At 42.5% G+C, this 24,343-nt stretch overlaps 1 protein-coding gene across 1 annotated transcript in view; it reads left to right on the forward strand.

Moving 5' to 3' along the window:
- Positions 1 to 1,426: 1,426 nt before the first annotated feature.
- Positions 1,427 to 24,343, forward strand: part of LOC124544957 (bifunctional heparan sulfate N-deacetylase/N-sulfotransferase) — a gene marked incomplete at its 5' end in the record, with an annotated part of 101,622 nt that continues 78,705 nt past the window's right edge. Inside the window, 7 exons of the mRNA XM_047123704.1 lie at positions 1,427 to 1,551; positions 12,429 to 12,629; positions 12,925 to 13,177; positions 13,297 to 13,503; positions 19,455 to 19,658; positions 21,786 to 21,912; positions 22,816 to 22,931. Of these exons, the coding sequence (XP_046979660.1) occupies positions 1,427 to 1,551; positions 12,429 to 12,629; positions 12,925 to 13,177; positions 13,297 to 13,503; positions 19,455 to 19,658; positions 21,786 to 21,912; positions 22,816 to 22,931 (1,233 nt within the window). The remainder of the gene's footprint in view (positions 1,552 to 12,428; positions 12,630 to 12,924; positions 13,178 to 13,296; positions 13,504 to 19,454; positions 19,659 to 21,785; positions 21,913 to 22,815; positions 22,932 to 24,343) is intronic.

The following is a 24,343-nucleotide window of genomic DNA, read 5'->3' on the forward strand; positions in this document are numbered from 1 at the left end:
GGATACGTTCGTCGTACGTCCCATACTGATTTCTTCGGTTATTTCACACAGTTCTCTTAAGCGCGTTCGACATTACCTCAGTGACACCATTCCAAGAAGTTGGATTGGAAGAGGAGGAGCAGGAGATGAACTTCATCGCCAGTGACCTCCCAGGCCTCCAGACCTCCCCTTGTCACTTTCATTTGTGGGGTTACGCGTTTTTATCCCCCCTATGCCTGACACTCTTGAAACGTCTGGTCAATGGTGGCCGAGCAACTGGCTCGTCACAATACGCCGGTCACTACTGTTGATGAACTGTGGTATCGTGTTGAAGCTGCATGGGCAGCTGTACCTGTACACGCCATCCAAGCTCTGTTCGACTCAATGCCCAGGCGTATCAAGGCCGTTATTACGGCCAGAGGTGGTTGTTCTGGGTACTGATTTCTCAGGATCTATGCACCCAAACTGCGTGAAAATGTAATCACATGTCAGTTCTAGTATAATATATTTGTCCAATGAATACCCGTTTATCATCTGCATTTCTTCTTGCTGTAGCAATTTTAATGACGAGTAGTGTAGGACTATGGGACTTAACATCTGAGGTCATCAGTCCCCTAGACTTCTACTTAAACCTAACCAACCTAAGGACATCACACACATCCATGCTTGAGGCAGGATTCGAACCTGCGACCGTAGCAGCTGCGTGGTTCCGGACTGAAGCGCCTAGAACAGCTCGGCCACAGCGGCTGTCGGCCGCAATCTAGGGGTCAGTTCGTGCGCAAAATCCTGCTCCGGCAATACTTCCACAATTATGGACGGCTGTAGGGGCAGCATGGCTCAATATTTCTGCAGGTGACTGCCATGTCGACTTGCTGCACTATATCGGGCAAAAGGATGTCAGACACTATATTTGGAGGTATCTCACGACTTTTAGCATCTCAGTGTACTGCACAAATCCTTTGAATCACGTACTATTTTATCTGGGTAAGGCAGCTAGATTTCATCAAGTTCGTCCAGTCAAATCCTGTACGTAAGCCTTACTTCAATTTCCTATCAGAATGAACTGCAAACGGTAACATTTTGACACGTCTGTCGACAGTCGCAGCCAGCGTGAGGCTACCGGACTGGGTGCGGGGCGATGCTGATTGAACCGGAGGGGCGCCCAGCAGTGAGAGACGAGAGCGCGGTCCCCGGCAGCGGCGACAGGCCGACGGCGCCAGCGACGCCTCCGCCGACGGCGACCACGGCAGGGAGCACGGGCCGCGTCGAGCGGGCGGTCGCGCCGGGCCGGCATGGCGGCTAGCCCGCGCCGCCCCCGCTGCCGCCTCCGCAGCCGCAGCCGCCGCCGCCACCGCCGCCCCGAGCGAGCCTGGGCCTGGGTGTGGGGCAGGAGGCGCCGGCCGCCACCCCCGCCATGGCCGGCTCCAGCGAGCCGCTGCTGCCCGCGCGCCGCTCGCGGCCCCGCGCCGCCAAGCTCACCACCGTCAAGCGGCTGCTGCTCTGCCTGCTGGCCGCCAGCGCCATCTCCGTGCTGGGCTACTCCCAGTACTTCACCCTGTCCCCGCTCACCAGGTGAGTCCGACGTAGGAGGAGCCGGTAACCGTTCCCATCACTTCGGTCGACATCTCCTCCTCCTCTGCCCCCACCCTCTCTTTCTGTCTGTCTCCTCCTCCCACTCTTTCTATTCATCTCCTCCTCTCCCTTTTCACTGCTCAGCTGTGGCCATCCACATGCAAACACTCTGGAATGCACAGCGATGCTACCCGCATGACACTTTGGTCGTGCAGGGCTGCCTAGATGTCGGGCATTACTGACCCGTTCTGTCCTCACAGCACTTCCTTTCAGACAACTTGTATGTGTACAAAATGTTGTAACCAAAACCGACCGCGGGAATGCCTCGGGCTGCGGATCGGAGCCGCCAGGCGGGGAAGCCTCCGGCGGTGGAGCACGCACTACCGGGTAAACACAAGGACGAGTCGGACGACAGACCGACGACAACCGACAACAACCGACAACGACCGACTGTGACCGACACAACCGGGAAGAGATAAACAACGGAGGCTTGTAGAAACCACTACACCAAACACCAACAGTAAATCCACTCAGAACCAGAGCCAGGCAAATGTCGACAACGAGCAACGACCAGAACACCATACCGCCGAGATAGAGACGCAATCCAGAGCGAGTGCCAGACTGACTGGACTAGGGCAGAGTGGGTCCCTACATGCGAAACTGGAGGGAGTGGCTATTGGCCGCGGTCTGCACGTGGTGTAGCGGTGGCGCCCTCGCTGCGAGAGAGCCACTGCGCGGAAGAGCCGCCGCCCTATATGGGCTGGCCACGTCCATTTGTTCTGGCACGTGTTCGATTTCCGCGGCGGGAGGTACTAGACAAAATGTGAGTGAAACCGATTGACTAGCTGAGGAGGAGATACGAAACATACACATGTACGTGCATTAACATAAACACACACACACACACACACACACACACACATACATATACACTAGCCTTTGCCCCACAGGTTCTCCTGTCTACATATATGTCATGTGTAATGCACATATCTCTAGGTCCATCTCCTCCTCTCCCTCTGCCCATCATCTCCTTGCCTCCCTTTCTGCCCATCTCCTACTCCCAGTATTCAGCTGATATTCTCTTTCCCTCCTCTTTCTCTCCATCTCGTCTTCCCCTTTTTCCGTCCATCTCCTCCACCCCCCACCCCCCTCCCCTCTGGTCTTGCACATCGTGCCCCAAATACGGGCACCTCATTTGGCATTGCTCCCCTGGTGCAGAGGTGGTGTTGCTGCTGCTCCATCTTTGTGCTAGCAAAGTACTTCGTTGGACAGAGAGGGCACTTGTACCCAAATACCTGTGACACCAATCAATGCTCCCACGGCATTCTGTCTGCGAAATATTTAAAGTTTTCGCAGTTTTCGAGGCCTGCAACATGATTATTTGTCAAGAAGTAGGTACCCCCATCTTTTCTTCTAACTGGTGCAAAGGAAAAACCCTAGCTCAAAATTCAGAATAATTCCCAGCTTTTGTCCCTCTATAGGATTTCCTTGATGAAATGGTCATTTGTAACTTATTGTGCAAAATGATACGTTGTCACACGTTAGACTTGTTGAAACCTCACTTTTTTGCTATCTTCTCTATCAAATGTACTCTTTGATTAGCAAATAACTGCGATATTGTAATTCGCGTCAAACTGGGGTGAATTCCCAAGTTTGCTGAAGATTTTCTTTTGATGTTACCGCTTGTCGAAGATTAAATTTTACTCTTTAGGTAAGGGAAAACTGTGCTTGTCATGCCATGTAAAATAACACAAATGCGAGCGTGATGAGAGGTAGTGTCTACGTAAATGAAACATTGGCAACTGAAGATGGCCACATTGTTACCTCAGACACAAAGATTAGTGTGCAGCTATAGAAGCCAATATTGGAGCAGATCAGTTTCGGTTCCGGAGACATTTAGGAACACTGAAGGCAGTACATTTCTAGATTTGGAGAAAGGTTTGGATGTTGATCTTTGGAGTACTTTCTCTGTAATCCTGAAGATAGCATGTATAAAAACAGAGAGTGAAAAGTTACCTACGGCTTTTACAGAAATAAAACTACAGTTGTACGAGTCAAAGGAAACAATAATTCAGAAGGGATTCAGACAGGATTGTGATCTATTCCCGATGCTATACAATCTCTGCATCGAACAAGCCGTGAAGGAAACTACTGTGAAATTTGCAAGGGAATTAAATTAATGCGACAGGAAATAAAATCGATAGTTGAAATCGTCTACATGCAGGGTGGCAATTATTGAAATGTATGAAATAAAATCGTCATAACTTCTGAACGGTTTGCGTTAGAACGTTCAGACTGGACGGTTGCCCGCGGGGTACGATGGGAATTAGTATGCACATGCATGGTTCGATTTAGCGATGAAGCTCACTTTCATTTTTCGGGGTGCATTCAACCTCGTGATGCCAATTGAGGAGCTACTCGACCGAATAGTAGCGGCTCCGGTCAAAGGAAACCATCATAACGACTGGGTGAGCGATGTGCTGACCACACGCCCCTCCTATCCGCATCCTCAGCTGAGGATGACTTGGCAGTTGGATGGGCTGATGGGCCACTTATGGCCTGAAGACGGAGTGCCACTTTCATTTGGATGGATTCGTCAATAAGCAAAATTGGCGCATTTGGGGGACTGAGAATCCGCATTTTGCGATCGAGAAGTCTCTCCACCCTCAACGGGTGACTGTGTGGTGCGCAGTCTCCAGCCACGGAACTACCTGTGCGATATCTCTTGACGGCACGGTGACTACCGAACGGTACGTGAAGGTTTTGGAAGATGGTTTAATCACCATTATCCAAAGTTACCCTGATTTCATCAAGACGGACCTCAACCCCATCGAAGCAGGTGAATGTTTGATGTCCGGAACAGCATTCTGACTCTGGGAGACCCAGAGGCCACTGACGTGGGTCTCGATTGGCCGCCATATTTTCCAGATCTGAACACACACGACTCCCTTTTGTTTGGCTGTATTAAAGACAAGTCGTACAGCAGTAACCCAAAAACCATTGCTCAACCTGAAACAGCCATCAGTAGGCCGTCGACAGCACCGATGTTCCGACACTTCAGCAGGTCATGCAGAATTTCGCTATTCGTTAGAGCCACATCATCGCCAATGATGGCAGGCATATCGAACATGTCATAACCTAAATCCGCAGAACTGTAGTGACGTTTATGTATTGAATAAAGTGTATGCACGCCGTAATTTAATAATTGTCACCCTGTACATACTCCACAAGCCACCGACCGATGGCCGCTACTAGTCATTTCCTTTTCTGTCCTATACGCAAATAGAGCGACGGGAAAAGGAGTCTAAAATGCGTACCTTAAGAGCTATGAGAACGTGTTCATCGTCGCTTTTGTGAAACGCGTCTCCTCTACTGAAAAACTGCTCATATCTAAGGTATGCATTTTAGAACCCATGTTTAACAGACATTTTTTTTGTCCTGCTTTGGTGTAAAGAAATTGTCCCTAAAGCTTGTCGGCACTTTTTGGGAAATCCTGTACATATGGGAAGCCCGCGCACACTTCGCCAGCAATTTTCGCGGAATTTTAGCGCAGCCATCCTGGTGGAAGCCCGGGAACATTTAGCCAGCAGCGCACGCCAGGGATGTCTGCAATCACGTATAAAAAAGATGTTTGCCAACGGCATCATAATGCTGTCAGATAAAGGGAAGGACTTGAAAGATCGGTTGAATAGAATGGATAATGTTTTGAAAACAGTTTATAATATGAACATGAACAAAAGTGAAAGAAGGGTAATGGAATGCAACCGTATTAAATGAGGCGATGCTGATGGAATTAGATTAGGAAATGAGTCGTTAAAAGTATTAGATGAGTTTTGTTGTTTGGGCAGCAAAACAACTGAAGTAGAGAAGATATCAAATGCAGACTAGCAACGGCATGGGAACAGTTTCTAAGAAAGAAAAGTTTTCCAACATTGAATATAGAGTTTTCTGAACGTACACTGAGGTGAGGAAAGTAATGGGCTAGCGATATACACATATACAGGGTGACACAGAAAAACGGGAACATTTCGACAATTCAATAAAGCTAGAAGTGATGAAGGAAAGAAATTGTATTCATAGAAATTTAAACCTTACAGCTTTGTCATCTACGAAACGTTGATGGCATTTAACTTTTTTTTAAAAAAAAATTACGTCATTTATATGGCGTCCTTCATTACGAATACATTCGTGAAATATGCTGTTGAGATTCCTCATTGAGTGCTGCAACATATCAGCTGGGATACTGCGAATTGCATCCCGAATTCTCTGTTTTAACTCATCCAGGGTTCTTGGTCGAGTCGTGTATACGGTAGCCCCACAAGAAAAAAAATCATAGACCGATAAATCTGGCGATCTAGGGGACCAGGGAATGTTACCGAATCGTGAGATCACACGGTTGCCAAACAATTCTCGCACGTATGCCGTTGATTGCCCTGCAGTGTGTGATGTCGCTCCGTCCTGATGAAACCAGGCTTCTTGACGTTTGGAAAGTTGTTCAATGCAGGTGTAAGGAAAGTTCGTAACATCTCCACATAACGATCGGCATTGACAGTTATCGTGTTTCCCTGTTCATTTGCGAAAAAATACGGTCCGATAATTCCATGTGATGAAGTACCACGCCATACTGTCACTTTACGAACTTGTAAAGGGCGCTCATGAACATCATTAAGATTTGTGTTTGCCCGGTAACGGTAGTTCTGTTTATTCACATAACCTGTGAGATGAAAAGGTGCCTCATGTGACATCCACAACTTGTTTAGAAATTCATCGTCATTGTTTATTTTTCTTATCATTTGTTGACAGAATCCTAATCGTAATCAGTTTGTCCGTAAATTGTTGCACCCTGTAGTTCGTACGGATGAAATTTTACATCAAGATGAAGAGTTCTGCAAACACTCTCCCAGGACATTCCAATCACTGCTGCTCGCTTACGAATTGAACGCCGTTGTCTCCGTAAGACAGACTCGCGTACAACATTAATGTTCGCTGGAGAACGCACACTTCTTGGTAGCCCTGTTGCTTTCTTCTTGAGGGCAGATCCAGTCTGTTCAAAGTTATTAATACAACATTTTATCATCATGACGACCTAAATTATAAAAACATCGAAACTCCCTCCACGCCGCTACCACACTTATCACTGTTTTTATAAAACAATTTCATGGCTAACGCACGCTGTTGTCCGTTCCACTGCTCCAACGTTGCTGAAATGGCGGACCGTTTACTCGCTGTCGTGAACGCGCAGTGCTGCCACCTGCCCATGGCTGCCACTACTCGTTTCAAACATTCCCGTTATTCTGTGTCACACTGTACAGATAGCAGTAGTATCGCGTACACAAAATATAAAAGGGCGTAGCTGTCATTTGTACTCAGGTGACTCATGTGAAAAAGTTTCCGACGTGATTACGTCGCGCGACAGGAATTAAAGATTCTGATCGCAGAATTGTAGTTGGAGCTAGACGCATGGGACACCCCATTTCAGAAATAGTTAGGGGATTCAACATTCCGAGATCCACAGTATCAAGAGTGTGCCGAGAATACGACATTTAGGGCGTTACCTCTCACCACGGACAACGCAATGGCCGACGGTATTCAATTAACGACCGAGAGCAATAGCATTTGCTTAGATTTGTCAGTGCTAGCAGAGAAGCAACAGTGTGTGAAACAGCCGCATAAATCAATGTAGGACATACGCCGAACGTGTCTGTTATGACAGTACGCCGAAATTTGGCGTTAATGGCCTGTGGCAGTAGATGACCGACGCGAGTGTCTTTACTAACAGCATGACATCGCCTACAGTGCCTCTCCTGGGCCCGTGAATATACCGGTTGGATGCTAGACGACTGGAGAAACGTGGCCTGGTAGATGACTCCAAATTTCAGTTGATACGAGGTGATGGTAGGGTTCAAGTGTGGTGCAGACCCCACGAAGCCATGGATCCAAGTTGTCAAGAAGGCATTGTGCAAGATGTTGGTGGCCCCAGAACGGTGTGGGCTGTGTTTACTTGGAATGGACTGGGATCTCTGGTCCAACTGTACCGATCATTGGCTGGAAATGGTTATGTTCGGCTACTTTAAGACCATTTCAAGTCATTCGTAGGCTTCATGTTCCGCTGGTGAGCCTCTATGTTGGTTCGATTCTCTGTAATTTTATCGTCGTGGCCTTTTCGCGAAATATGCGTAGGAGGAAACATTATATTTGTTGTGACTTCTGGAATTTTCCCGGCATATTTCTTCTTCTAATAATTTCCGGGTATGCAGCCGGATCCCGTCGACATTCTGCCACGATATTTCGGCCCAGAGACGTCCGGTCATCATCAGGTGAGTACACTACTGAAGAGCCCAGGTGCAGTCGACGGGATCCGGCTGCATACCCGGAAATTATTAGAAGAAATTATATTTGTTGACTCTTGCAGGAATATATACTCTCGGAACTTCACCAGTAAACCATACCGTGATGCAGAGCACCCCTCTTGCAGCAGCGTCTGCGATTGGAGGTAACCGATCGTCTCCGTAACGCTAACGCTCCTACCAAATCAACCTGTAATGAAACATGCTGCTCTTCTTTGGAGCCTCTGGATCAAGGGTCCCGGGTTCGATTCCCGGCCGGGTTGGGGATTTTGCCTGCCGGAGGACTGGGTGTTTGTGTTGTCCTCATCATTTCGTCATCATCATCATTCGTGGTAGTGGCTAGATTGGGTTGCATAAAATATTGGCGTGTGAAAAGATTGGGACTTTGTACGGGCGCTGATGACCGCGCAGTTGAGCACCCCACAAACCAGTCATCATCATCATCATCATCTTTGGACTTTTTCTATTTCCTCTATCGATCCTATGTGGCGGATCTTAGATTGCCAAGCGATATTCAAGTATTGATCAAAAGAGTGTTTTGTAAGCTACTTATGTTATTGACAGATTACATTTGCTGAGGATTCATCCAATGGATCTGTTTGGTTTCTACCTTACTCCCGTTTAATTTGATGTCGTCATTCCTCTTTGAATCGCTCTGTAGGCATACTCATAAATATTTTATGGAAGTAACTGCTTCCAACAATTGTTCTGCAATCGTGTAATCACGCAGTAAAGTATCTTACTGTCTATGTATTCGCAACACGTTACGTTTGTTTATGTTATGGCTCAACTGACACTTCCTGCACCAGTCACTGATCCTCTTCTGGTCTTCCTGCATTTCGCTACAACATTATCCGCGAAAAGCCTCTTGGAACTTCCGCCATTGTCTACTATGACATTTATGTTCATTGTGAAAAGTAATGAAACCATAACTCTGCCTTGGGGTACTCCAGAAGTTACTTTTACGTCTGAAAACTCATCTCTGTTGAGAACGACATGCCGTGTTCTGTTTGCTAGATATCCTTCCATTCAGTCACACAGTTAGTCTGTTACTCCATACGCTCGTATTTTCTTCATTAGGCGGCAGTGCGTAGCTGGCGTAACTGTATCGAATGCCTTCCGGAAGCCAAGGAACATGGCATTTACCTCGGCGCTCGTATCAGCTGCTTTCTGGGTCTCGTGGACGAACGGAGCAAGCAAGCAAGCAAGCGGTCGTTGTTTTCAGAACCCATTGTCATTCGTACAGAAGGGATTTTTGATCTCCAGAAATGTCATAATACGTGAGCATAAAACATGTTCAAAAATTCTACGACAGAAGTATAGTGCTGTAGTTTTTGTGTCTGTTCGATGATCCTTCTTGAAAACGGGAATGACCTGTGCTCTTTGCAATCATCAGGAAGCCTCCACTCCTCGAGAGACCTACGGCGCGCTGCTGCCAGAAGAGGGGCGAGTTCTCTCACATCCTCAACGCAGCCTTTCCGCTGTCCACCCATTTCACTTGTTTTTCTATCCCATGGTCACTTATTTCAATAACTACAGTTCAATCTTCCTCCGTGAAACAGTTTTGGAGAAAGACGTTTAGTATTTCGACCTTTTCTGTGCCATCTTCCATGGTCACAGAATGTCTGGACAGATGGCTTCGATCCGTTTACTGATTTAGCATAAGACCAGAAGTTCTATGGATTGTCTGTCAAGTCGGCAGGCAGAATTTTACCTTCGAATTTGTCGAACACTTCACCAATGGCTACGTTTAGTTTTTTTCTTTTCTGTGACGCTTCGACCACATTTAAATTTGCAATGAAGCTCTCTTTACTTCCGTTGCAGCTTTCTAATATGGTTGTCGAACCACGTCGGGTCTTATCCATGCTTCACACCTTTGCTTGGCACATAGCTGTCTAAACCGGTCGTAGAAAGCTCTTGGACTTTGTCCAATGATGCTCAACATTGTCAGTGCCGGGAAAGAAATTTTCGTGCTGGCCGCTCAGGCTACCTGAAATCACTTCCTTGCCGCTCTTCCTAAGCAGATTGATTTTCCTACCTCTTTCCTTGTATTCCTATTTACAGTCGTATTAAGTGATGCTGTAACGGCCATACGATCACTGATTTCTTTCTCTGTGCTAACTTTGACGAAAAGTTGAGGTCTGCTTGTCACCAGCAGATGTAGTCAAGTCCCGCGCTGTGCACTTGCTAGCGTACCTGAAGCCACGACACACGGAGACAGGGACATTACTGTCTCAGCAGTGCTGTGTCACTTCTTATGCCGTGTGTTTGTTGCTCTTTTCTCTCGGCATTGTTACTAAAACAGTACTGATCGCTTCTCTCAATTTCTGTAACAACGCAATATATCAAGCCAATGAAAATTTTACGAATAAAAATTACTCCTTTTTTAAAAAGGTTTATTTAAAAACTAAAAATTTTAGCATTGCTGCAATGCCTAATTGATATCTCGGTTTTTTACTCAGTTATTAGTAAAAATAAAGAGCACCTGTTACAACAGAGACCAGACAAATACCGCTTATTCGGAACAAATATACCTGTATCAATTTTTCCTACTCCTAGTGCACCCCTGACCTATTAAGAGGAGATCCATATTTCTCCAGCCGATGGAGGAGGTCGAGAAATTCGCATCGCCCTAGAGTAGTCTGAGCCTCCGGTTTAAGCCTCCCACTTTGCCCAAAACCAGAGGACCATGATCGGGTCGGGGAACAAAATTGCTAGCTCTGCTTCCAGCCTGCAAGTGAGGCTAGCTGTCTCGACCAAATCAGCCAGACGCCTGTAAGAACCGAGTATGGCGTCTGAACCCAGGTGGCGGGTATAATTCATGCTGACACGATCTGCAATTTGTAGCAGGGTGCACCCAGTGTGCTCACTCACTGTCAGCTGAGCTTCCTCCACATCTCAGATGAGACCCCGACCTGCTTGCTTTTTCCATGAGGGACCCCGTCACCTACCTAACATTAGAGCTCCTGACTACAAGGAACTCCACCATCTGGATTTGCCCAGTCCTCTTAGAAAGTTGGGCCCCGAAGGAACGATTTATGTTCCCTTCTACATACCTAATGGGTGCACATGCCTAAGCAGAGTGCTAGTTAAGGAAAACAGCAATATGTGCTGGAAGAACTGCATAGGCTCGTTGTAACATATTAACCCAAAAGCTAATACATGTTAACTGAGGAGGGTCTGGGCCAGGTGGACCAGGGGTGGCATACAACCTTTGTTCAGCGTCGTGCTTGGCAGCAAAGGGGTGCCGAAACGGCCAGGTGTAGAATAGTAACAAATCAGGCTCGTAGTCCTGGCATGCACTGAACTTCATCGCACTACTTGCACTACACTGCATGCAATATCCCAATTGCTGATACTGGGAGGATGAACGAGATGTCCGGCATCAGACTTTGTACACCTGTAGTCAGTAGGAGCACCTCGAGGAGACAAACCTCGGGAAGGCAGCTCGGAAAAAACGCGGTAGCACTCTTCTTAGTAAATGAACTGCGACAGAATGATGATAATGAGTGCAGGATAAGAATTCTGCAGTTTGCACGTACCCTGGCAAAATGCCGAGAGCACAACTGGGCCTAGCCACCAGAAAGTGTGGCTGTCTAACTTCTCTCTCCGGCAGAAGTGTCCAGTGAGGGTGTTGGAGGGCTGGTTTGTGGTCTATCCAGTCTGTAATCTACTGCTACAGATGGATGTGATGAAAGGAGTCGCCACAGCCCCAATACCAAAAGGCGAGGTATCTAACATCGACTCAGTGGGCAGTACCTCAAATCTCTTTTTGAGGTGTAAGGAAACAGCTATACGGCTGGTACCCACTTTTAACTTCTGCCCAGAGACTCGTGACTCTACCCCTGTCGGCCAGTCACCAGCTGGTAAGTGTCGAGCATACGAGATGTACAAATCAGAAGGCATCATGATATCGGGGATCCCGGGTGATGCTGTAGGCTCCGGAGGTGCCAAATTGTTCATCTCAGCTGCTCCATTGCAATCAAAACCCAGGCAGCAGCCTGAAGCCTGTCTACCGACACAGCTTCCAGCTGTTTGAAACAGTGGTCCATCCCCCCAGCAGCTGTACACAATGGGCATAGTTCCTATCCAGCTTTAATCAGTTTTTGTCTATTTCGCAAGTAATGTAACACTATGAGGTTTCTGTGTGCTATCAGAGTTCTACTGCTACATTACTTGTAGTTTATACTACACTCCAGAGTTGACTGACATAAAGATAACGCTCCAAAATTTATGCAAAAAAGTATTTGTCATCATGTGCTAAATTTTAAATTGTATTGTAGTTGCTTGGTTGGTTTAAAAAGGGGGGAAAGAGAGCTAACTGCTTGGTCATTGTACTATGTATTGTAGTACATATGTAAGAAAGTAATTATTTCAAAAGTACCAGCTTGCTATAAGGATTTTAATTTTTGTATTGCAACACCATGTGTTATAATGCCCAAATGTACATTTCATACTCAAATAGTACTGCTGTTAAGCAAATGAAAACAACCGAATTTGATAAACTCTGTATTAATGGTGTTCTTTCAGTTTCATCGGACATGGGAAGCGACCTGAGCCATCCATTAAATGTGCCATCCTGTCAGGAGCAACAAGGGTCCCTGGTGTTGCACACGACCACAGATCAGATGCCCGTCTCCGCATCGATCCGAAAGTACTAGTTTTCGTAGAGACTACTTATTCCCGCCTCGGCCGAGAGATCTCCGAACTACTTGTTTACAACAGGATTAAGTGAGTGCTTTGGTTGTAATGTACAGAAATATTGAAATGTTTGTATGAAGTATTTTTCAGTTATTCCACAGTAATTACTTCTGTGTGGCAATTAGTTTGAGGCATGAGCCTTAATTCTTATGTAGATGTTTTGTACCAAAGTGGGTCTCATTGGAGTTTAGAGCCTTGCTCTTGAGATACAAACACAAAATGCTATTAATTCTAATGGAACTTTAATTTTACAGAGTAATTGATTTCGTTTGCTTCTCTCTTTGTCAGTAATGGGTTAATAACAAAAAAATATGTTATTCCACAGGTACAAAGTGGAAGTCTCAGGGAAGTCATTACCTGTCTTAACAAACCTGGACAAAGGAAAATATGGTGTCATAGTGTTTGAGAACCTCTATAAGTATCTGCAGATGGACAAATGGAATAGAGAGCTGTTGGACAAGTACTGCCGTGAATACTCTGTGGGAATAGTTGGCTTCATTCCTCCGAGTGAAGAGACCCTTGTTGGTGCAGAACTGCATGGTTTCCCACTGTTTGTGCATACCAATCTAAGGCTCCAGGTAAAAAGATGAATCTCTCCTCCCCTCCGCCCCTCTCTCCCTTCCTGTGTCTTATCTTTACTGCACCAGTATTAATATCAGATATAGATATTTAATTAATCTAAGTTGTGATTTTGTAGGATGCCAGCTTAAATGCCGCTTCACCTATTCTCCGACTGACACGTGCTGGAGAGACAGCTTGGGGCCCTCTTCCAGGTGAAGATTGGACTGTCTTTACCCCAAACCACTCTACATATGAGCCGCTCTCATGGGCAACACGCAGGCAAGAAGATATGCAGAATTCAAACTACCATGAACCACACCAGCCTCTCATCACAGTCATACAGGTGAAGTGAAGTCTCTGGTTGGAGGAAAAGCAATTGTGTTTTTTTGTGTGTTAGTACAGTGACTGGAGGGGACAGACTGTTGCCATCAGTTAGAAGAACATTCCCGTCATCATTAGTTTAAAAAACAATTGTAATTTCAACTGCTTACTAATAAATGAGGATGAGTCAATAAGTAAGTCAGAAAACAGGATAGCAGCATCAGTCCCACAAGTACTATGTAGAAATTCATTGTACTATTCAGCAGACTTCCTAGTGAATTCAGGTGCTTATCCCACCATCTGGCACAGCCTCAAAAACCTGCAGCAAAGAATTCTTGTCATATCTGTCACATCCAATGCGTGACCTATCAGGCTACAGGCACAAAATCTTCAAAAGTGCTCTCTCCACCTGGATGCTTTTTAAGGGATCCAAATGTGAACATCACTGAACCCTACTTAGGGGTTCTATGATGGATGTTCCAAGTGTTACCAATGAAATGTTTGTAATAAATCTTGCCTGTTGCTCTAGCCATGTGAGGGCAGGAAATTTTATTCAGAAGAACAAGAAGTCAAGTATCCAGGCTACTAGTGACATAGGGCCTGTCATACATCCTGCTAAGTGGTAGAGTAAAATGTGGCATTAACAGTTGCACAATGAGGCTGGAATTTCATTAATAGAATACTTGTGATCCAATGGATTTGTCTTGAGGTTGCTTTTCATTCCCTTGGGAGTGGTGTGTTTCTGTGCTATGGAAGATCACTTTAAAATAGGTTGATAGTACTGAACCTATGATTTTTTCTCCATGTTAGGATATTGTCTCCTTCTTTACTGTAGCTGGGGGAGACCTGCATGGGTATGTCCAAGCTCTACCATTTCCACTCTGAAGTAAACTAGTGGGGTAACCATTGTTCACAAATTTTATTAAAATTCAACTGATTTTCAGTTTTGATGTTTGAAGTTACATTATGACAACCTATGGCATGTCCCATGTCATCATTTGTCACAGGATGCTCATCAGATCATTTATTCCACACATTGTAATGTAGTGTCACTTCACAGAATGCCAAAGACAGTCCTTGTTTGTGATTCTTTTCCATTGTTTGTTTAATTCCTGTAGGCACTTCAACACAGATCTGTGTAATATACAGATATTGCCATACACTTGAAGCTCTTGATGAAACTCATCTCTGGATAATCCTTTGACAAAGGAAGATCTCACAACATTGTACTCTTTTAAATGTGTACACTCCGGTGGCACATCTGCTGTCTTGCACTGGTTGCAGTTCATTAAATGTTGACCCAAAACTACTCATGTATTGGCTCTCATCCACCCAGTATATGCTATTATCCTCTGGAAATGCAAAATTTTAAACAGTCTGCAGTATTCTGGCATTTGTGACTCACCCTTGTACTACACTACTAAAACAGCAATGTGTTGATTTGTATACTGCCACATTTTACACATTTTTACTAATTGGTTAGCCAGTTATTTCCATGTTCCATGGAACTCATTACCATGTGGGAACTGTGACTGCATAGGCTTTCCTGGCATAATGGCTGAAAATACCCTTCTTGGATATGCAGCTTGATACTGTAATCATCTTGACATGATATTTCAATGAACCACCTGGCTGCCATCTTCAAGTGAGTATGCTGATGTAGTATCCCACCAGATAGTTCCAGTGAGATAGTGCATCAGCATACTGACCTGAAGATTGTGGATGGTTGATCCATTGACATCTTGTATAAACTAGATTACCCGGCATGAGAGGAATGTCATAAACATGGGAACTGATTTACAAAAATAATTCATCTTCTCAGTGATATGTTGTCCATTTATTTGTATGCTTTGTGTTAGTGTTTTTATGTTATACGAAACAGATTTTTACATTGACGAACTAAAACCAGTGCCCACACAAACACAGTATCCAGTCAGACATGCTGCATGGCGATGAACGGTCATCAAGGGGGAGAAATGGATTTAATTGTATATTGTCACAAAGATGTTTCAACATTAGATATTTTCTTTTTCTTTTTTCAGATACAGCATAGTCTTAGACATTAGAATGATGTAAGATTTGAACTTAATGTACCATCAACATTGATGTAATTAGAGATGTAGCATACAGATGGGGAATAAAGTCAACTAATTGCTTTTCAAATGAATCATCTCAGGATTCACATTAAGCAGTTTAGGAAAACCATTGGAAGCTCAAATGGGGGTAGCTGGACTGGCATTAGAACCCCACACCTGATTTTGAGTCTTTTGTCTTAACCACTGTGTTATCTCATGTGAGATGAGAATTGCGGAAATCATATGGACATCATTGCTCATGAAATACTGTGTGTGATAGTTTGGGTATTGTATAATTATGTATCAGCCATTTTCAAGGAAAGCATTTGTGTAGAACATATAGTAGCATAAGTATAGAAAAGACAATAATTGCCTGAAGGGCATTTGGAGACTAGAATTTCAACCAGCCTTCTCTTGTTAGTTTCACTGTACACTTAAGCATATGTATGAGGGATCCTGTATACTCTTGCTGTGCCTGGTAGAAGATTCAGATATTTTTCAGAATTGAAATGTGCGTGAATCTTAGATAATTCCTCTCTTTCGTGTTCTTTTTCACTGCCCCAGTGGGTTTATTTGTTGGCTGTAGCAGTCCCCATCTTTCTCTTGGTCTGTCAAATGTCAAGATCTCCTTGGCTACAATTTTTTTAGTTCCTTGATAGTTTTTCTGAATTCATTCTTTTGAAATGTTCATTCTGTATTCTTTCATTTTCTTCTAACTTTTCATGAAAACTTTCTACCTGAAGTTTTTTCATGAAGCCTTCATTTCTGATTCCATATAAAATAGTTGCTCATTTGTCAAAAATCTTATCTAAACTAAAAATACTGCCAGGTAAACCATTTTAACTACCCAAATTATGACTTAATTTAGGGCTGTGGTATCCAAAAGAAAATGAACAAGGTTAGTGTGACGTGAGGAACTATCAATAGACACTTAAGAATTGAAACACAAAAACAAAACCCAAATAAACTGCCTTGTTTCCTTTTGAGCAGAAAAATTGCAGAACCGTCATCCCAGCTTTGAGATAGTCTGTTTTCTGAAGATAAACTGAAAATAATTTTTCAGCTTACTTCTGTATTACTTTGTCCCCAGTTTCCATTGGAATGCAGTCATCTCCAAGTGCCATTCCTTGCTTGGTAGCACTAGTGGTTTTACACATCTCATATGGCATTACTACCAGAGTCTTTATGTTCATGTCTGTGTTTCTAATTCATCTCTTAAACTGTATGGACCTTTAATGCAATCTTGGAATGCTTGTACAGATTTCTGTCCATTGTTAGTTACTGTGCCATTTACGATTTTAACTTTTATCACTTGTGGTCAGTCTGAAAACTTTGAGTTTGATTAATTGGGTAGAATTTCGTAAACTCACTCTGATGAAAGAATTGGCTAAATACTTCTTGTGGAATATTAAAAATTTTCATATGACTTGGCCTGATTCTCAAACTGTTGCTTCTTTCCCTACTCTCAGATAAGTAATTTCTTGCTTCAAGATAACTCTCCTGCCACCATGCTTATGGTAGGGTCAAACTTCTTGCCGTATTGTAGATGTTTCTGTTGAAATTTGTATGAGTTATATTAGGACAGGTGGGGTGGCTACAGACAAATCAGAGCAAATTTTAACATAATTCAGATCTACTATTCAACACAAATAAAGTTTGCAGCAGTCTTTCCATTATGGAGACATTAGTCCATGATGTCGGACTTACAGTGGAACTAGTCCTGCTATGCATGGGAGAATATTTAAACTGAAAATAGAAAAAAAGAAAGAAAGAAAATAAGATATTAGATAAGTTCACTTAATCCATTGCACATGTTAAAATGAAATGACAAGATGGCAGCAGACAAATTGACTACCATGCTTGTGTATGAAACAAAGAAAATGAATTGAATTTCAAATACCCTTGGATGAGGTGGGGGGCTACACAGTGAGAGAGTCAGCTTAGAGACAACATGATGGTGGCCGGCAGCTTGTAGTGTGTGTGGTCTCAATTATGCTGTCTGTCAATGCACTATTCTCGTGACATTTTAGAATTAATAGCGAGGTCAGGCTTAGAGGGCCTTACTCCGAGGTAAAGGAGATAGTGTGTGCTGTTAACTATCATGGTATCAGATTGCTGCACCTGAGTTCACATCAACAAAGAAGTCATGGTAAACAAATGAGAAATGAATGAGATGCAACTGAGTATCTAGTTAGCCAGATCAGGGTGTCCCCGGCTGTTTTAAATATGCATAGTGTGCTTCCACAACTAGAAACAGAATCTGCCTTGCAAGCTATGCAGGGACACTGCATTGACCTACCACTGTTATGTCTTTATGATTGGGGGGGGGGGGGGGGGGGGGTGAGAACTTGTTGAGCTATAGGGTTGTCCACCTCCGTGTGACACCGATGTGAGGACATGTAGGTAAATGTCTCCCTCTACAGCTGTGTGGACTGCAAACAAAATTTGAATGGAAACAGCTTTTCCTAACAGCCAGTGCCGCATTGGGAATTTTAATAAGAGTGAGTTATGGTAATCACATAATTATTCTGACATCACTGACTGATAGCCCTGTCCTTCTAAAACATATAATTAATTTCACAATTCTATGTAAAAAACAAAGATGAAGTGACTTACCGAACAAAAGCGCTGGCAGGTCGATAGACACACATTAATTTCACAATTCTGCGCACAATTAATTTACTGGGGGAAATTTGCATATTAAGTTTATGTTCTTGCTTTATATTTTTGTATTCAACACGTGATTGTGGTCATTTGATCCTAGATTTCATTAGCTGTTAAAATATGTGACTTGAATCCAGGTGAATTAATTTAAAACGTGCTCTTTCTTTGTATGGACTGGTTTTATCAGTTGACTTGGCCTCGTCGATGTGAGTAGTAATCACTCTAGAAAAGACTGTTCAAATGGCTCTGAGCACTATGGGACTCAACTTCTGAGGTCATTAGTCCCCTAGAACTTAGAACTAATTAAACCTAACTAACCTAAGGACATCACACACATCCATGCCCGAGGCAGGATTCGAACCTGCGACCGTAGCGGTCTCGCGGTTCCAGACTGCAGCGCCTAGAACCGCACGGCCACTTTGGCCGGCAAAAGACTGTGGTGTACAAACTGATGAGCAACAGTGTCGGTCCAGAATAAGTTTCTTTGTGTTTGTGTTGTACTATTACTGTTTTCAGTGGTAAAATTATCAAGATTCAAATGCATCTCCTAACATCCTGTAATAGCAAGTCATCTCTTAAATCACACTGACTTGCTAACAGATTAAAACCTTGTGGCAAACCAGGACTTGATCTGTACCTTTCTTTGGGAAAGTTGAAGGTTTGAGTCTAACTATGAGAAGTACACAGGTAACCTGGAGGGCGAGTTTGCTGTTTGTGAAAGGTGAGGAGTCTGTGTTTGTAACTGAATGCTATACACAGTATTATTCAGCAATTTTCAGAGCAAAAAAGATTATGAATTTCTGAAAACTTATTATACACTGATTCAGAAATAACTAAAAATTTATGTCTGTAGTACAATGTAGGTTTTAATTTTCAGGTGAGAAACACATCTCTAGAAAGTATTGGTGCAGTAAGATATGAGTGTACTGTAAAACATCAGTCTTTTGAATGTAACTGGGAAAACAAGTATAGTGTAATGACGTTTTAATTCAGACAGTTAAATACCTACAGTCGTTCAGAATAGACATGTTGATACTATTATTCTTTTATTTTTACCAGTAGTATAACATAGAATGTTTCCTATTCATTTTGGAACATACTGTATATAAACTCTGGTATTAATCCAGTAATAAGTTGATTCAAGTAATGAATTCTTAACCATGTTTGAGTTCTGAGTTAGCCTTTGGGATTACAACCCAGGATAATAATTAATGAAAATAGGAAACTTTTTCAGGATCATGGACTCTTTGATGGAATACAAAGAGTGCTGTTTGGAAGTGGTCTGAACTTTTGGATGCACAAACTGCTGTTCCTTGACAGCCTTTCCTATTTGAGCCACGGGCAGCTGAGCATCAGCCTCAAGAGATACATACTGGTGGACATTGATGATATCTTTGTCGGCGAGAGGGGCACACGGCTGAAGAAAGATGATGTTGAGGTCAGTTTGTTGTTCAGAAATTGGATGTCATTTCTATGAATAAGTAACCAATAGGAAACAAAGACTACAATATATCAATGGAGAAATAAACAATTACTTTGCAATAGCCTACTCCAATTAAAATTACTATGTGATCGATGTTTTGTGAGTTGAGTGGTAGGGGCCAGCCGCTATCCAATCATAGCTCTTTCTTGAGTCCCACGTGCTTCCTGCATTGCCTGTTTTATAGGTGCACACAGCAACTTGTGTAGCATGACTGTCTACCGACTGGCAACACCGCTCCACACAATGGCAATCTGTCAATCACAAAGTAATTTTGATCGGAGTATAATATATGGTGTTTTTATTTACATAGTCTTTTATTTATTGTACTACTACTGCGAGCTGCACATAAAGAAATCTACACTAATAATAAGGAAGTAAACTGTAATAGGCAAGGAAATGTTCATGATTTTACTCGACAAGGGAAGTTAGTTATGCATGACTGAAATACGGATATTGTTATGAAATTTGAATCTACACGTGGAATATGGAGCATCACCCCCAACATAAATTTATTTTCACAATCAGATTTGTTAATATGCATGAAAAAGCTACAGAACCATTACAGAGACAACAGAGAGTGAAAACACCATAAATAACTTGTGGAAAAGAAATGAAATCCTGGACAACAAAAAGAGCAAATCGTAGTCATGTGAATTATAGATGCATCTTATCAAACAAAAATGTATAATCATCTTATCAAACAAAAATGTATAATCAATACAAGGGGGAAAAATGAGCCTTCTGAAGAAGAATGCAAATAGAGAGTAACATGAATGAGGGATGACAAGGTAAACTGAGAAGAATTTGTATCAAACACGAAAGAAGCCTAAAAACTTATGTTTTAGTGTAGTGACACATGTTTGCTAAGTAGTTGACAGAATGGGTGAGGAAGTTGTACAGAACACTAGAGCTTACTGAGCAAAGAGATTTTGGAACTAGCTGCAACAGATGACTTCAAGGCTACTTAATGTAATAAAAGACTGTATTAGTATAGGATGTAAACAGTAGCTCCACAATGCACAGAAGAATATTGAGCAGTCCCTTGTTTAAGTTCGTATCCACTGTTCTTCTAATACATTAGTAATTAGTCTGTTTTTGAGACCTATTAATATGGTGTTAGTGTTTTTGGGGAATCCAAACTCTTGCATTTATTAGTGACCATATACATGTATTTTGTTTCTGCTACAGTGTAGTTCCACTTTGGTGACAATTTTTATAATTGAGGCTTGTCTGTGACATTATAAAACAAAACAGAGTGTCCGCCCATCAGTGTTGTGTGAGCAAGAATACCAACAGTGTGAAAGAAAATTCTAACAGAAAAGTCTCATGCTTTTTCACGTGGATAGATTCCTCAAAGAAAATAAAGACAATGGAGGGGAATGGCAGTGATACAGAAACAGTGTACAGATGGGATGGAAAATGAAACAGAAGTTCACGTTCAGTTGCAAAATGAATACCGTATTCACAAACTCAACTTTCTCCTAAAGTTATATTCATATCAGCTGCACTGGAGCTGCCCATGTTCCAAGACTGATAAAAAGTAGCTCCTGTGCACATAGATGTGATCTGCCTTTGCGTTTTTGATCTATAATGGCAAACTATTTTAGCATAGTACCTGAAGTAAGTGACTACATTAATGTATTTAGCCAAATATTGCAGCGTCACTATGTGCATGTAGCTGAACTTACAAATTAATTGAAACACAAAATAATGTGCACATGGACCATTTTGTGTCATGTAGACTGTAATATTTGACACTGATACTAGTCTAGAGAATCTTTCTACAAATTTCATCAATTATAGCTGGTATTAGTATTCTATAGAACAAAGTACAGAAACTAGTAATTTTAAATATGTCTGGATCAGTCCATTTAACATTGGCATGGTCAGTCAACAATCTGGCAGTGAATTGTGTTTATAGTATCTTTCTTAGCACACTAAGCCATATTAAAATATTTGTATGCTAATTTGTAACAATGAAACTAGTTTAATCATTTCACTTTTCATGTGATAACTGAATTAGTTGGGAGTAATATTCCACTTTCTGTTTGTGTAATATTTCTTATATCTATCTCCACACAGGCACTTTTAGAGACACAAGAAAGAATTCAACAGCTGGTACCTGGTTTCAAGTTCAACCTTGGTTTCTCGGGGAAATATTTCCACCATGGGAATGCGGAAGAAAACCTGGGAGATGACATGTTGCTTGGTAAGTTGTAATATGTGAATGAATTATTTCAATTGGGAATATTCTACAAATTAGACTGCCAGGCAAAGTAAATAAGAGCTTGTAAACACTCTTGTGGAATTTGATCAAAGCAAAGTAATTACAGATCTCTCTCTCTCTCTCTCTCTCTCTCTCTCTCTCTCTCTCTCTCTCTCTCTCTCTCCCTCTCCCTCTCCCTCTCCCCTCTCTCTCCCCCCCCCTCCCCCCTCTCTCCCCCCCCCATTCTCTACATAATTTCATTCTTTTTCTGTATTCTCTGTTTCCATTGTTAATTATAATTTAGCTTCATCTTTTTAAAGATAATTGTGAACTGACCAAGATATGGTTTGTCACATGTAAATTCTGCTTTTAGTTCCTAATTGTTATGCACTGATTTATATTCCTGTTTTCCTTTTTCCTTTAAAAAATGTGATAAACATCATATATATTTAAGGAACAGTAATGACTGCTAATGAAGTTTATGTCTGGAATGCTGATAATGTTGGAGGATACATTGTCAAGCATGTTCCCATATCTACAGAAACTAGGCAAGATCCATATGTCCTGTACGGTGTGGCATACTCAGCACCAGGGTACTGGACAGCCCCAGGGCACACAGTTCTCCCGTGTACATCAATGTATTCTGCTTGTTTGGATATTGACTTTACGATACTGAAAGCTCTTTCCTCTCTTCTCTTCCATGAGCTTTTGTCATCCTGCCCCCTCCTGTTTCATCTCTCTCTCTCTCTCTCTCTCCCTCTCTCCCCCCCCCCCCCCCCCCCCCTCTCTTTCACATACACGCAACATGCACGCGCGCGCGCACACGCACACACACACACACGCACACACACACACACACACACACTGTTTCTCTCAGTAAAGAGTACCTAACTTATTGTGTTTCAGAAAATGTTGGGAGTTTCATGTGGTTCAGCCACATGTGGAACCACCAGCAGCCACATCTGTATGACAACCTCACACAACTGGAGCTCGACATGGCACTCAACAAGCAATTTGCTAAGGTACAGTGATCCCCTTCACTGCGTCTTTTGTCTTTTTTTCTTTATGTGGGCCAAGCTGAAGCTGCATTTGGGATCCACTTGTGTATCTTCCAAGTAGTGTGACATTTTTCCTTCTATAAGCATAATATTTGTTGTTTAGGGTGTCCACATGAAACACCACAGATTTCCAAACACAGTTAAAAAAATATGAGATGTAGATATTTGCAGTTTGAAACAACATGTAAAGTAACTCAGACAGTTTTGTACAAAAATTAATACACTTTTACCAGATATAAAAGTATGAAATATGGATTTTTTTGTCTATGTATATTAAATTCAGAAGAATGATAAATAGTACTTTATTCAAAGTATGTTCCATTGTCTGTTATATAAAAATATCTTTCAGGCAATTTGTGAATACCATGCCAGTAAAAATTTTCCACTTTTGCTGTGAATCATTCATTGAGCCATTTTTTCACATCTTCGTATGAATCAAAGCACTGCTCAGCAAATGTGTGACCCATTGATGCAGAAAAGTGGTAGTCAGAAGGAGCCAAGTCTGGTGAGTAAGCTGCATGGGGTAGACCTTCCCAGCCAAGTGCTCCCAATGTGTTGTGAACCAGTTTTGCTGTATGTGTAGGAGCATTGTCATGAAGAAAAATAACTTTGCATTGCCTCTTTCAGTATTGTGGCCTTTTTTCAAGCAGCAAACAGTTCAGATCAGTTAATTGTTGTTGGTAATGTTTAGTATTAACCATTTTCTCAGGTTTTAACAGCTCATAATAGACAACACCCCTCTGGTCACACCAAACACAGACCATCATCTTTCTACCAAAGTGATTTGGTTTTGTAGTCGATGTCGATCATGTTCTTAGACCTACCCATGATTTTTTGTGCTTGGGATTCTCAAAATAAATCCACTTTTCATCCCCTGTAGCTATACATTGCAAAAATGACTTTCTTTTGTACTGAGTGAGCAAGATCTTTCGTTTTTGCACTTTTCTATTTGCCTGTTATTCAACTCGTGTGGTACCCATCTACTGATCTGAATCTTTCCCATCTCTCATAGCTGATTGGAAACAGCTTGTTGACTATCTTCCAGTTGCTTGGTGAGTTGTTTTTGTGCTTGCAAATTATCTTCGTTCAACAATGCTTCCAATTCCACATGTTCCTATTTTTTTGCCAGTTTTCTATGTTCTTTGTTTGTGGCACTGGAGTCACCATTTCTGAAATGTTGAAACTACTGTTTACACATAATTTGTGATGGAGCATGTTCACCCTAAGCTTCTTGAAGTAATCGGTATGATTCAGCAACAGTTTTCTTCAAATGAAAACAAAAAAATAATGCTATCGGGAACGCTCTTAGTTTGGTATAAATTTTGACATATTGAACACAACAACACAACACTATGCACAAACTTTTCCAATTTATC

Source organism: Schistocerca americana, chromosome 8, assembly GCF_021461395.2.
Source record: "Schistocerca americana isolate TAMUIC-IGC-003095 chromosome 8, iqSchAmer2.1, whole genome shotgun sequence".
NCBI classification, from domain to species: Eukaryota; Metazoa; Arthropoda; class Insecta; order Orthoptera; family Acrididae; genus Schistocerca; species Schistocerca americana.